The sequence below is a fragment of the Coturnix japonica genome, chromosome 1 (assembly GCF_001577835.2).
Source record: "Coturnix japonica isolate 7356 chromosome 1, Coturnix japonica 2.1, whole genome shotgun sequence".
In the NCBI taxonomy this organism is placed as follows: Eukaryota; Metazoa; Chordata; class Aves; order Galliformes; family Phasianidae; genus Coturnix; species Coturnix japonica.
In genome coordinates this window covers 415,602-429,287 of record NC_029516.1, presented here as the reverse complement: position 1 = coordinate 429,287, position 13,686 = coordinate 415,602, and the positions used below count along the sequence as shown (strand labels likewise).

General features: G+C 60.8%; 1 protein-coding gene across 1 annotated transcript in view; it reads right to left on the bottom strand.

Annotated features, from left to right (window-relative positions):
* SHANK3 (SH3 and multiple ankyrin repeat domains 3) overlaps positions 1 to 13,686 on the bottom strand; it is a 259,036-nt gene that overhangs the window by 28,589 nt on the left and 216,761 nt on the right. The window contains exons 20-24 of the mRNA XM_032446652.1: positions 7,986 to 8,121; positions 5,627 to 5,707; positions 4,050 to 4,073; positions 2,128 to 2,255; positions 1,743 to 1,848 (exon numbers count right to left, since the gene is read on the bottom strand). Of these exons, the coding sequence (XP_032302543.1) occupies positions 1,743 to 1,848; positions 2,128 to 2,255; positions 4,050 to 4,073; positions 5,627 to 5,707; positions 7,986 to 8,121 (475 nt within the window). The remainder of the gene's footprint in view (positions 1 to 1,742; positions 1,849 to 2,127; positions 2,256 to 4,049; positions 4,074 to 5,626; positions 5,708 to 7,985; positions 8,122 to 13,686) is intronic.

The window sequence follows — 13,686 nt, the reverse complement described above, 5'->3', positions numbered from 1 at the left end:
ATCTGAGCTGTGCATGCTGTGCTAGTGCTCGTGCTGTGTGTGCTGCTTGCTGCTGTGCTGCTGCTGTGCTTTCTTATGCTGTGCGTGCGGGCTGTGAGTGCTGTGCTCTGCTGCCGCAGTGCTGGGCTGTTGCTGTGCTGTCGGCTGTGCAGTGCTGTGCTGTGCTGTTAGCTGTGCTGTTGCTGATAGGGTGCTGTGCACTGCTGATGCATGTGCTGATGCTGCTGCGTGTGCTGTGCTGGTGCTGTAGCATGCCTGTGGCAGTGCAGTGATCTGTGCAGTTGCAGTGCTTGTGTCCTGTGCTGCACAGCACAGCACAGCACAGCACAGCACTGCACAGCACAGCACAGCACAGCACAGCACTGCACAGCACAGCACTGCACAGCACTGCACAGCACTGCATTGCACTGCACTCATCTCCCTGGGCACAGCACCGCACTGTCAGCATGGTTTGAAGCCATCCGTTCTCCCCCCTTTTCCTTCCTGAGCTCATTTCTGTTTGTTTCCCCCCATTCCCACACGCTGCGTTACCTCCATCCTTCTACAACTCGCAGCCCCACCCCACGTGGGCCGCAGCAGCAGCTGCTCTCACACAAACACAAACACAAACAGGAGCCGTGGATGCGCTGCAGCCCCGTGCGTAACATGGAGCACGTTGTGCACGCGGCCTTTGCCAGGTTCTCTCACTCCCTGCCTGGGATCACGCCGCTGTGTCTCTGTGCAGAACTGACTCCTATGTGCTCCCTGCGTGCATTAAAGGCGCACTCAGCTCTGGCACCAACGCTGCATCCAAAGGGTTACGTGGGATGAGCACCTGGTGCAGCCCCACCAGCCAACAGGGGAACCCAGCAGTGCACAGCATGGAACAGAATACCAGACCACTGTATGGCCATGGGGCCACCTCCCCATCCACTGAGCCACCATGTCCTGTCCATGGTGCCACCATGTCCTATCCATTGAGCCACCATGTCCTGTCCATGGTGCCACCATGTCCTATCCATTGAGCCACCATGTCCTATCCATTGAGCCACCATGTCCTATCCATTGAGCCACCATGTCCTATCCATGGTGCCACCACCCTCTGCCCATGGTGCCATCTCCCCATCCATTGTGGCACCACCTCCTGTCCATGGAGCCACCATCTCCTGTCCATCATGCCTCCACCCCCTGTCCATGATGCCACCATGTCCTGTCCATGGTGCCACCTCCCCATCCATGGTGCCACCATCTCCTTCTCCTATCCATGATGCCACCACCCCCTGTCAATGGAGCCACCATCTCCTGTCCATGATGCCACCACCCCAACCATGGTGCCACCATGTCCTGTTCATAGCACCACCATCTCCTATCCATGATGCCACCTCCCCATCCATGGTGCCACCACTCCTCCTCTGTGGTACCAGCACTCCTTGCCCATTGTGCCACCACCTCTAGTCACTAAGTCCCACCTCTCCCTGCCCACCCTGCCACTGTTCCTTGTCCACAGTGCCACCATGTGCCACCATGTGCCACCACCCCTCCTCCACATGCCATCACCCCCTGCCCACTCCTTCCCCCCCCCCCCCCCCCCAGTTTCCCCTCCCTCCCTGTTCTACACTCTCCCACTCGCCCTTTGCTGTGAGTCCTGGCAGCCCCGACGCCCTCAGGGTGGAACTCCCAACACAGTCCCATTTTCAGCCCCTGACGGGGAGGGCTGAACCCCCTGTGGGTCTGGGACCCCCTGGGACCCCCGCGTTTCTCACCTACAGATTTGGTCCTCGGGATCCCTTTGCGCAGCGACACGTGGGGTTTCTCCGCTCCCGCCAGGACCCCCGCGTGGGCCGCCATGCCCTGCCGCTCAAAGAGGGACTGCAAGCGAAAAGGGAGGTGTTGCCATCCTGTACGTGGATGAGAAGTGGCCCCGAGGAGGTGGCCTGGCCCTCCACGCACCCCAAACCCGTCCCCCACATTGCCAGGCAATGCATCGCCTGCATTGCGTCCGGGCTGCGGTCTCCCACCCCCACTCAACCCCACAGTGCACCCCCGGGAAGGTGGCCCTGCCTCATTCCTGCCTCCTCCGACCCCATTCTGACCCCCCTCCATCCCCCCCACCCCTCCATCCCCCCCCGTCGCAGCCCCCACCCTCACACTGATCTCGGCCGGGGTGATGCGGCGGCTCGTCGGGCGCTGTTTCACCGTGGCCGCCCTCGAATCCGCCTCCACGATGTCGGCCCTCAGTGCGGGTTCGGCGGCCGCCAGGATCTCGTCCAGTTTCTCTGCAACCCCAAAGAGACGCGCGGCTGTTAGCGGGAGCCCCCCACATCCCCCACCCCGATCCGATCCGATCCGATCCGAGCCGAGCCGAGCCCACCCCCCCGTGGCAGGGCCCGGAGTGGGGAAGCCGATCTTGGCCGCTCCCCACCCCACAGCTCCGTGGGCTCAGGACCCCCACACACGGGGTGGGGTTGGCAGCATCCGCTGCAATATTCGGAACCGGCGGTGCTGCGCTTTTTGATATTCAGACCCGGTGACGGTGGTTGTTCCGAATGAGACCGAATCCCCCGAACCGGGCCGACGGCTGCAGTAGGCACAGCCTGGAGCCCCCACCGAGCCCAGGACCCAGTGGGTCCGCGTGGGCTTTTACAGGGGACGGGGGGCTGCCTCCTCCCCGCCCCCATCCCCAGCGCTGCTCCCCGGCACCAGGGCAGCCATGCACAGCAGTACCACAGGCCCGGAGCTCAGCACCGTGGGCCGATGTCCCCACAGCGCCGCTGGGGGGTGTTCACTGAACCGTGGGGAGGGTCCGCACCCACCGCAGCCGCAGCCAAAGCACCACGTCCCCACTGCGCTGTGGTACGGCCCCGGGAACGGCCGGGACGGCGGCAGCACTCTGCCCGGTTCCATCCGCATCGCTCGTCTGGATCTGCTCTCTGCCCCGCAATGGCACCGGGGGGCCCCGCATGTGACCCCTCCCATCTCCGGGCTGCGGGGATGAGAGAAAGGACCACACCGGGGCACCGCGAGGATGGGGATGGCACAGCCATGACAGCACGGCCATGACAGCACGGCCTTATAACGGCACAGCCATAACGACACAGCCATGACAGCACAGCCATAACGGCATGGCCTTATAACGGCACAGCCATAATGGCACAGCCATAACGGCACAGCCTTATAACATCACATCCATGACTGCACAGCCATGACGGCATGGCCTTATAACGGAACAGCCATAACGGCACAGCCATGACGGCACAGCCATGATGGCACAGCCATGACAGCACGGCCTTATAACGGAACAGCCATAATGGCACAGCCATGACGGCACAGCCATGATGGCACAGCCATGACGGCACAGCCATGACGGCACAGCCTTATAATGGAACAGCCATGACAGCACAGCCATAACGACACAGCCATGACAGCATGGCAATGACGGCACAGCCATGACGGCACAGCCCTGCCGGCCTCCTGCCACGGTCCCGGAGCAGGAGCCATCCGCAGAGCCCCCAGCTGAGCGCTGCTCCTGCGGAGCGGGTCACGGAGGTGCCCGCTGTCTCTACCAATGATTCCCCTGAGCTGCCCTGGATCCAGCAGAGCGCTGGGCAACATCTCAGCTCCAAAGAGCAGCCCAGGGCAGAGGGCTGTCCCCATCCTGGGGGCGTTCAGTCCTTGGGATGTGGCACCCGGGGACGTGGGGGCTGGGCAGGGGTCCGAATAGTGACCCCAGAGCTCTTTTCCAGCCTCAATGACCGTGATTCTCCCCTGGGGACGCAGCTTGGCCGGCACAGCGGTGCTGGGAGCTCTCACGCTCCTCACCCTATGGCCCATGGCAGCTCCCAGCCCCGCAGGGAACCTCTCATCTCCGCACCACCCCTCGTGCGGTGCGTCCATACACCGACCCGCACCGCGTCCAGCTCCCCCCGGCACCGCCAGCTCTGCCTGTTTGCCGGGCTCCTCTCCCCAAAGCTCCTCACACCGAGCTTGCTCTGCCTCCTCCCCATCAGCCCCCCCGGGCGATCCCCACGACTGGGGCTGGGGGGAGCCCCGGGATGTGCGGTTTCACTCACCCCCTTTTCTTCTCCGCATGGAGGCTTGGAATCAAGAAACAAAACAACACGTGAATGGCATGCACAGTTCTGCTCCCATCCCAGCTCTGCCTGCTCCGTCCTGACCTCGGCTGAAACCCATCACTGTGAGGAGCCGGTAACTCGTCCCCTCCCTCCAGCCCCCCACTCCAGCAGCTCCTCCGGACCCCCATGGGCACGGGCACGGGCAGCACAAAGGGATGGATCAATTTGTGCATGTAGGGCAAACTGCAGGACGGGCTGCGGGGAAAAAGAGGCAGCACCCATCCCCACAACCCCTCTGTCCGAACACAGAGGGGTCCCCAGGTCCTCCTCCCCCCAGCCCGAGCCACCCTGAACAGCAGAAGGAGGCAAAGGGAGCGGGGAACGGCGGCGCGGCCGCACGGCCGGGGGGGCACAAAGGCGATGCCAACACTGCAGGGGGGACCCCGGGTTAGGGGATCAGCCGGGGCTCAGCCTGGCACAGCGCACACGGCACCTGGTGCCACGGAGCAGGTGAAGCGCTGCAGATCCTGCACCGCCCCAAACCCCCCCATAGTGGTGGGGAACTGCCCCGCAAGGAGGAACCGGGGGGACTCGGTTTGCGCCGAGGGAACAGCGGATAATGCGCCGTTCTGAGCCCCCCCCGCCTGACGGCTGCAGCCGAGCGCAGCGCTGCGGGGACGGGGACGAAGGGAGAGGCGAAAACAAAGCGTGGAGTGAATCGCTGCAGACCCTCCTCATCGCAGGGGGGGCTGCAGGGGTCTCCCCTGGGCAGGGCCGCGTGCAGCCCGTGTTCAATACAGCCACGCACGGAGACCTCAATGCAAAGAGCAGAACCGGGACCGTGTCCCTCTCTGTGCCCAACCCACGACTATTTGGGGTGTCCTGGACCCAAGGAGGGGACCCTCCGTCACCCCTCAGCCCCTGAGCCAGTATCACACCCCGCAGCGCCCCACGGCACGGGGACAGGGAGAGATGGGGGGTGCAAAGGGGGAGATGTGGGGATGGGGGGCTGAGCTTTGGGGGGGGGGGGGGTCACCAACGCAAAGGAGAGCGAAGGGTTTTGTCACGGGGTGCGCGGATGTGGGGATGGAGGGAGGGGGCGGAGAGAGCACAGAGATGGAGCTGCGAGCTGCGGTGCCAAAGCAGCTGGAGCCGTGGGCAGGACGCTTCGTGGCAGCAAACGTGTGAGTGTGCGTGTGTGAGTGAGTGTGTGTGTGTGTGTGTGTGTGTGTGTAAGGGGAGGCGGCAGGGGGGGGCCTTGGCACAGAGCAGCGAGGCTGCCCCATCCCTGGAAGCGCCCAAGGCCACGAGTGGGCCCTGGGCAGCACGAGCTGGTGGGGGGCACCCAGCCCACAGCAGAGGTAGGGCTGGGGGGGGTCCCTTCCAACCCGACCATTACGTGGTTCCGCGGTCTGTGGGGTCTCCACCAGCCCCAACCCAGCATGGCACACGGGTCTGAGCCCGCAGGGACCCCCCGCCCCCCCACTGGGCAGGGATGGCTCCGCGTGACCCCAACACCCCCATCCCCCCCCATTACAAGGGACGGGCGCCCCCCGCCCGGCCCCGCTGCTCACCCAGCTCCTCCAGCTCAGCCGTCATGGATTTGGACCGCAGTGTCAGCGTGGTGCTGGGCGCTCTCTTGGGCGGCGGCGGAGCTGAAAGGAAGAGAGACGGCATTTTGCACTTCTTGTCCAGGAACTTACGCGGCGCCGCCAGGTGCAGGTGCCACTTCTTCTCCACCGCCTGGATCTCCTCGTACTCGCGGGACGAGGAGTCGCACTGCTGCAGGATCTTATTGAGGCTGCGCGTGGAGGCGAACTTCTTCATGGTGTTGGTGCGGGGTGGGGGCCGCACGCTGCTCACGCTGCCCGGCTCACATCCCCGCTCTGCCCCACGCCGGGCGATGGGAACCTCGGCCCTCGGCTCACGGCTTCGGCAGCGGCGGCCGCTCTGCGCTCGCCATGTACGGGGGGTTGGGGGGGTCGGGGGGGAGCAGAAGATGCGAGTCCGGACGCAGCTCAGTCCTTCATCCCCATCTCCCGGCTCAGTCCATCGTGCCCCGGCGCAGCCCCCCGCCGCTCACGGCACCCACCCTCCGCTCCGCCGCCAGCTCCGGGTTCCGCCGCCCTAACGCAGCTCCGGGGGATGGCGGCTCCTGGCGGGGCACGGGGCTGGAGCTGGGGGTCCCCGGTCCGGGCCGGGCTCCCTGGGGCTCTCCATGCCCCGACCCGCGGCGCGGGGACGCGTGGTGAGGATGCTCCGCTCCGCCCGGCGCCTCCTCCTCGCTCGAGCGGTGACAATACCGGATTCGGTCCCGGATTCAACGCTCAGGCATTGCCATGGCAACCGGAGCTCCGGGCTCGTGCTGCCGCCGCATCACAGACCCCAACCGGGGCGGATTCGGGGGGAAAACGCGGCCCCAATTCGGGATCCGCGTCTCCGGCACCAACGGGAGCAGGGACCAGCAGAACCACGGCCGGAGGGCAGCGTGGGGCTCGGGCTCGGCTATGGGGCTCGGGCTCGGCTATGGGGCTCGGGCTCGGCTATGGGGCTGCGAGCATCAGAGCATCATCAGCGCGGTGCCCCCCGCACGGGCTCGAAGCCCCCCCCCCCATCACTCAGGGCTCCCCCTTCGTGCAGCGATGATGCGGCTGCAGCGCTCAGGGTCTCCCTCCCCCCGGCTCCCCGAGTGACCCCCAGCCGCCCAGGCACAGCACTGAGAGCGGGGGTGGGCAGGGAGAGCCCCCCCTGTGCTCCCAGGTGTGTCCCAGCCCCCCCCAGCAGTGCACACGATGTGCCCCTGCTGCGCCCCCCGCTGTGTCCCCAAACAGCCGCCCCCCACCCAAGGGCTGCTCCATCCCGGGAGGGCATCGCGTCCCTCTGTTCCCCGTATCCCTTCTGGGTAAGGGTCTCATCTCTGCTCTCAGTGTGGGGGGCTGATGGCTCTGACACCCCCATGAGCACAACAAGGGGCAGTTCTGTGCCCCAACAGCCCCATAAGCCCAAACCAGGGGCAGTTCTGTGCTTCAAAACCACCATAAATCCAAACCAGGGGCAGTTCTGTGCTTCAAAACCCCCATAAACCCAAACCAGGGGCAGTTCTGTGCTTCAACACCCCCATAAATCCAAACCAGGGTCAGTTCTGCGCCCCAACACCCCCGTAGACCCAAACCAGGGGCAGTTCTGTGCCTCAATGGCCCCATAGACCCAAACCAGGGGCAGTTCTGTGCCTCAACAGCCCCATAGACCCAAACCAGGGGCAGTTCTGTGCCCCAACGGCCCCATAAACCCAAACCAGGGGCAGTTCTGTGCCCCAAAAGCCCCATAAACCCAAACCAGGAGCAGTTCTGTGCCCCAACACCCCCATAAAACCAAACCAGAGGCAGTTCTGTGCTTCAACACCCCCATAAAACCAAACCAGGGGCAGTTCTGTGCTTCAAAACCCCCATAAAACCAAACCGGGGGCAGTTCTGTGCCCCAACGGCTCCATAAAATCAAACCAGGGGCAGTTCTGTGCCCCAACACCCCCATAGACCCAAACCAGGGGCAGTTCTGTGCCTCAATGGCCCCATAAACCCAAACCAGGGGCAGTTCTGTGCCCCAACACCCCCATAAACCCAAACCAGGGGCAGTTCTGTGCCCCAACAGCCCCATAAGCCCAAACCAGGGGCAGTTCTGTACCTCAACAGCCCCATAAATCCAAACCAGGGGCAGTTCTGTGCTTCAAAACCCCCATAAAACCAAACCAGGAGCAATTCTGTGCCTCAACACCCCCATAAACCCAAACCAGGGGCAGTTCTGTGCCACACAGGTTTGCCTGCCCACAAGAGTGTGATACACACAGCTCTGTAACACAGCCCCCCCCCCCCCCCCCCCCCCACCACCCCAACACCCCCCAGCCGTGGCACAGCCCCCCCTGCCCCACACACCTACCCTTCTTCCGAACGACCTCTTCTGACTCAGGCTTGCGGCTGACGGAGACGACCTTCATCACCAGGTGGTTCCCCCCCTGGCGGATCAGTGACACCACCTGCTTGTGCCCCACCTTCACCACGTTGACGCCGTTCACCTGGGCACAAAGAGAATCGCAGCCATGGGGCAGCGCCGCCCGTGCTCATGGGGCGGCATCTCTGCTCCTTCCAGCACGGCCCGGCCCTTGGCTGCATGCAAACAGCCCAGTGAGGGGCTGCACAGCACCCAGAGCCCCTCTGTGAGCATCTGGAGCTGGGACGGCACAGCCAGGCTGGGTTGCAGCTGGAGGAGCTGCATCCAGACCCGGGGTAAAATAAGAGGGGCATCATTAGTGATGGTAAATAAAAGAGGGGTGATAGAACACGGGCAATACTGCAAGAATAACAGCATCCATGTTAGCAGCGATGCTGTTAATTAGGCTCCCAGCAGTGAAGGTGGTGGCAGTGTTTGGGATGGCCGTGTTTTTTACGTCCTTTTGACTCCCTCATTTCAAGACCAGAAGTTGGTCTTGAAACTTGACACACACACTTGACCATCTCTGCTGGGCTGTCCCAGCAGTTCCCAGTCTGCCTGCAACTGGGGAGCCCCGCACTGCACTCAGTGCTGCTGCTGTGCCCTCCCTCCCTGCTGGCCGCGCTCTGGGATGCCATTGGCCTTCTGGGCCTGCAGGGCACACAGCTGGCTCATGGTCATCATTGGTCAACTGCTGGTCAACCAGTTGTCAACCACTGGTCAACTACCAGTCAGTCATTGGTCAACCACTGTTCAATCACTGGTCAACCACCGGTCAAACGTTGGTCTACTGTTCAACCATTGGTCAACCGTCGGTCAACCGTTGGTCAACCATTGGTCTACTGCTGTTCAACCACTGGTCAACCATTGGTCAACCATTGGTCAACTGTTGGTCAACCATTGGTCTACTGCTACTCAACCACTGGTCAACCATTGGTCAACCATTGGTCAACTGTTGGTCAACCATTGGTCTACTGCTGTTCAACCACTGGTCAACCATTGGTCAACCGTTGGTCAACCGTTGGTCAACCATTGGTCTACTGCTGTTCAACCACTGGTCAACCATTGGTCAACCACTGGTCAACCATTGATCAACCGTTGGTCAACCATTGGTCTACTGCTGTTCAACCACTGGTCAACCATTGGTCAACCGTTGGTCAACTGTTTGTCAACCACTGGTCAACCATTGGTTGACCATCCTTTGGCTCTTCATGAACCACCGACTGCCAGGTCTCTCTCCTCGGAGCTCCCTCCCAGCACATCAGCCCCCACCCTGTACAGCTCCACGCGCTGTTCCTCCCCAGGTGCAGGACCCCACAGCTGCCCGTGTTGAGCTCTGATGCCCCACAACGTTCAAGAGAGCCCTGAGCAGCAGCGGGTCCAGGCCCAGCCCTGCAGAGGCCACCACAAGAGGCGGCTGGTGCTGAGCTCCAATGGCAGCTGCCCACCAGGGCCTCCCATTCAGCATCACGCGCTCATTTTGCACACTGCGGGCTTTGTAGTAAACAAAGCCTCACACAAATCTATTACACCTAAATGGAGATCTTTATCAAACAAATCCGATGCCTCCAAGAATGAAATCGCATCTGCTTTATGAGATTTTATGCTGTTCATTACACTCCACTCTTTCATTTTCCATCAGCTGCCTTCACTACCAGCGTGCTGCTGTCGGGGCCGCTCTCTGCCCCTCCCCAGCCCTGCCAGCCCCCGGCGTCCCTCAGCATAATACAGTGCAAAAAACACCCAAACTGAACAATTGCCACCTGGGAGATGCTGACAGCTTCGCTTCCTAATGGTGTGGAAAATGTTTCATCATCTGCATGTGATCCGTGCACATCGCCCTGCTCCGTTCCAAATAAAGAACACAAACGCTGGCAGAACACGCCCGTGCCGTTTCAGTTTTAATCATCCCAACACGTCCGTCCTGCAGGGCAGCTGCTCACGTTTTATAGGTTACTCTGACATGGAGGGGCAGCAGTGGGGCGTTCTGACCCCACACTGAGAGGTGGGACCTCAGTTACAGCACAGCCTGAGCACGCGTCCCCAGGAGAGCTGGGGCACATGTGGGGGGGACCTGCAGGTCCCGCTCCTCCTGGGGCTCTGTTGGCTGCAGGGCTTCTGCTTGTTGCTGAAGGGCCAGATGGGAAACCTGTTTTTTCAGCTGTTTGTATCAGGGATGAGGAAAACATGAAGTTGGGAGGAAGAGTCCATGTGCTGGAGGGCAGGAAGGCCCTGCAGAGGGGTCCAGACAGGCTGCATTGATGGGCTGAGGCCAATGGGATGAAGTTAAACCAAGTGTTGGATCCTCCACCTGGGTCCCATCACCCCTGGGGGTGTTCTGGAACCAGGGAGATTTGGTGACTGGGGACAAGGTGGGATGGGTTGGAGTTGGAGTGGGGATCTTAGAAGTATCACAGAGTCTCAGCACGGCCTGGGTTGCAAAGGACCCCAATGCTCATCCCGTTCCAACCCCCTGCTGTGTGCGGGGTCGCCAACCAGCAGCCCAGGCTGCCCAGAGCCACATCCAGCCTGGCCTTGAATGCCTCCATTCAAGGTGATGTTGTAGTGATTGACCCCATGGAGTTGACCCCATCGGGTTTGGTTGGCTGGTGGCTGATCCCATAGGGTTGACCCCATAAAGTTGGTTGGGTCGTGGTGGACCCCTGAGTCATTTCCAAGCTTCATGGTTCTTTGAAGCTGTGATTCTATCCATAAATGTACCCCTGTGGCCAGGCAACCTTTTGCCCCCCGTGTTTCAAACACACCCAAGGATGGAGCGTTCCTAGAAAGCCTCCAAGACAAACTCAGAGTGCAGCACACAGCTTCACTCTGCCAATGGCTTCTCCTTGGCTCCACGAAGCACCTGCCCTTAATGAAGGGTGGAAAGGATGGCCCAGGGAACTCCCAACCTGCAGCAGCTCCTCTGTGCTGGGGAAGAGCACAGGGCAGAGGCTCCTGGACACAGTGAGGGTGTCTCCATCTTGGAGATCTTTACGAAACCAAAAGATTCTGTGATTCTATGGCTCTGTATATGGACCAATTCAGGGGGAGGGGCTGTATATGTGGATAAACCCGATAGAGAACTGAACGGTGAGCAGAAAGAACTCCATCACAGCAATGGGTCTGAAGTGCTTTCAGCCCATCTGTGCCCTCCTGGCGACTTGGGACACCCAGAGCCATCATGGGGAGCAGATCAGAGACTGGTGAAGGGAACCACATCTGTAGCAGTGTATCAGTGCTGTGCTGTCACTTATGCTTCTGCAGCACATCACATACACTGCTAAATCAAACCCCTGTGCCATGGGCCTCATCTCCGCAGAGCTGTGTGACCATAAGAAAACAGCGCCCAGCTTCCCTGAGAGCTGCTCCCTGCTGCACACGCTGGGCTGGATCCCAACGATCCCCAACCAACCTGGGTGCAGCACCTCTGGCTGCTCTATGGCACCTGAGACAATTTCTTCCTCGTGGAGCTGCCACTCGTGTGGTGCTCAGTGCACCCTCAGGGGTCCCAGCATGGGGCAGGCAATGAGCGGACAGCCAGATGTCCACAGCTGAAGTCAGACTGGGAAGAAGGTAACAGAGAAGTGCAGCAGGTTTGAGGTTCTGCAGAGCAGTGCTCAACCTGTGCCCTCCCTGGGGCGGGGAAGAGGGGAGGAGCACCTCCCTTGCCTGCTGGCCACACGGTGTGCACAGAACCCCAGGGTCTCACCAGCCTTCATGGCCACCTGGGCACACTGATGGATAATGGTCGACCGTTGGTCAACCATTGGCCAACCACTGGTCAACAGTTGGTCCACCATCGGCCAACCACTGGTTGACTGTTGGTCAACCATTGGCCAACCACTGATCAACCATTGGTCAACCATTGGCTAACTACTGGTCAACTGCTGGTCAACCATTGGCCAACCACTGGTCAACCACTGGCCAACCACTGGTCAACTGTTGGCCAACCATTGGTCAACCACTGGTCAACCACTGGCCAACCACTGGCCAACCATTGGCCAACCACTGGTCAACCATTGGTCAACCATTGGTCAACCATTGGCCAACCATTGGCCAACCACTGGTCAACTGCTGGTCAACCATTGGTCAACCACTGGTCAACTGTTGGCCAACCATTGGCCAACTACTGGCCAACCACTGGTCTACCACTGGCCAACCACTGGTCAACCGTTGGCCAACCGTTGGCCACCAGAACCCTCCTCCTCCTCAGGTCCCTTCACCAGGTCCTGCTCCTCAGAGCCCCTTCCCAACAGCTCAGCCCCCACCTGCACTGATGCCAGTGGCTGCTCCTCCCCAGGCACAGGACCCCACATTGCCCCTGCCCTCTCAGCCCTCTCAGCCCGCCCTGCTCTCCCTGAACTTCATCCCCTTGTCAAGGATGGTGTTGTTTAATGCTGAGCGCTACCCAAAGCCACGTTGGACTGCAGACGGATGACACAAATGCTATCCAGGCAGCTTCAGCAAGCGTGCTGTGGTCCATGCTGGGCACTTCATTATCCACATGGCACGCAGCAGCGAGGAGCAGCTCAGGGAAATGCACAGTATGAGCAGGGAACTGTGAAGGCCGAGTTCTGACTCACTCATTTCCCGGTCTGTTCCTCCATTATGTGGTATCTGTGCCTTCTCAGCACAGCAGGGAGGGAGAGCTCTGCCCTGACAACAGCTCACCTGCACAGAGCAGACCCCTGGCATTAAGAAGTGTTAATGAGAGATGTGAGCTCTGAGGCCTGGAATAATTTTCCTCTTCTGCAGAGCTGTGGAAACCAAGCAGGAGGAAAGCGGTGCAACAACCAGAAAGACAGAGGGGGGAAGTCCTGACACTGCCCAACCCCAGAGCTGAACGAGGCTGTGGATGGGGCTCTGGGCAGCCTGAGCTGGGGGGCACCCAGCCCATGGCAGGGGTGGGCTTGGGGGGCTGCGGGTTCCCTTCTGACCCAACCCATGGGATTCATAAAGTCCCTTCTAACCCAACCACTCTGGGATGCTGGGATGGTTCTGTGATGTACAACAAACCTTCAGAGGGCTGGAGCAGCTCTGCTGTGAGGAAAGGTTTGGGGGAGCTGGGCTTGTTTGGCTTGGAGAAGGCCGCAGGGAGACCTCATTGTGGCCTTGAAGGGAGCAAATAAACAGGGGGGGGAATGGCTGTGAGGGTGAGGCAGTGATAGGACAAGGGGGAATTGTGCTACAATTCTCCAGGTCCTGTCACTCCTTGGAAGAACCTGAGCTCCACAATGACCTTCCCTCCTCTCCCAGGCAACCTCACACTCACAGCATAGCAAAAACTGGTGTAGAAATGCTTCAAAATGGGATTTCACTGTAATTTACCACCACGGTTACCCAGGGGAATGTCCGTGCCCATCCTGAGCCCTGCAGTGAGCTCCTTCACTCTGCATGGGGTGGTGGAAACTCCCTGTGGGAGGGGGCGCAGGTGGGACAGGATGGGCTGTACGTCCCTCCAACTCAACACAACCCAATACAACACAGCACAACCCAACCCAACACAACCCTACCCAACCCAACCCAACCCAACCCAACCCAACCCAACCCAACCCAACCCAACACAACACAGCCCAACACAGCACAACACAACCCAACACAACACAACACAACACAACACAGCCCAACCCAACCCAACCCAACACAACAC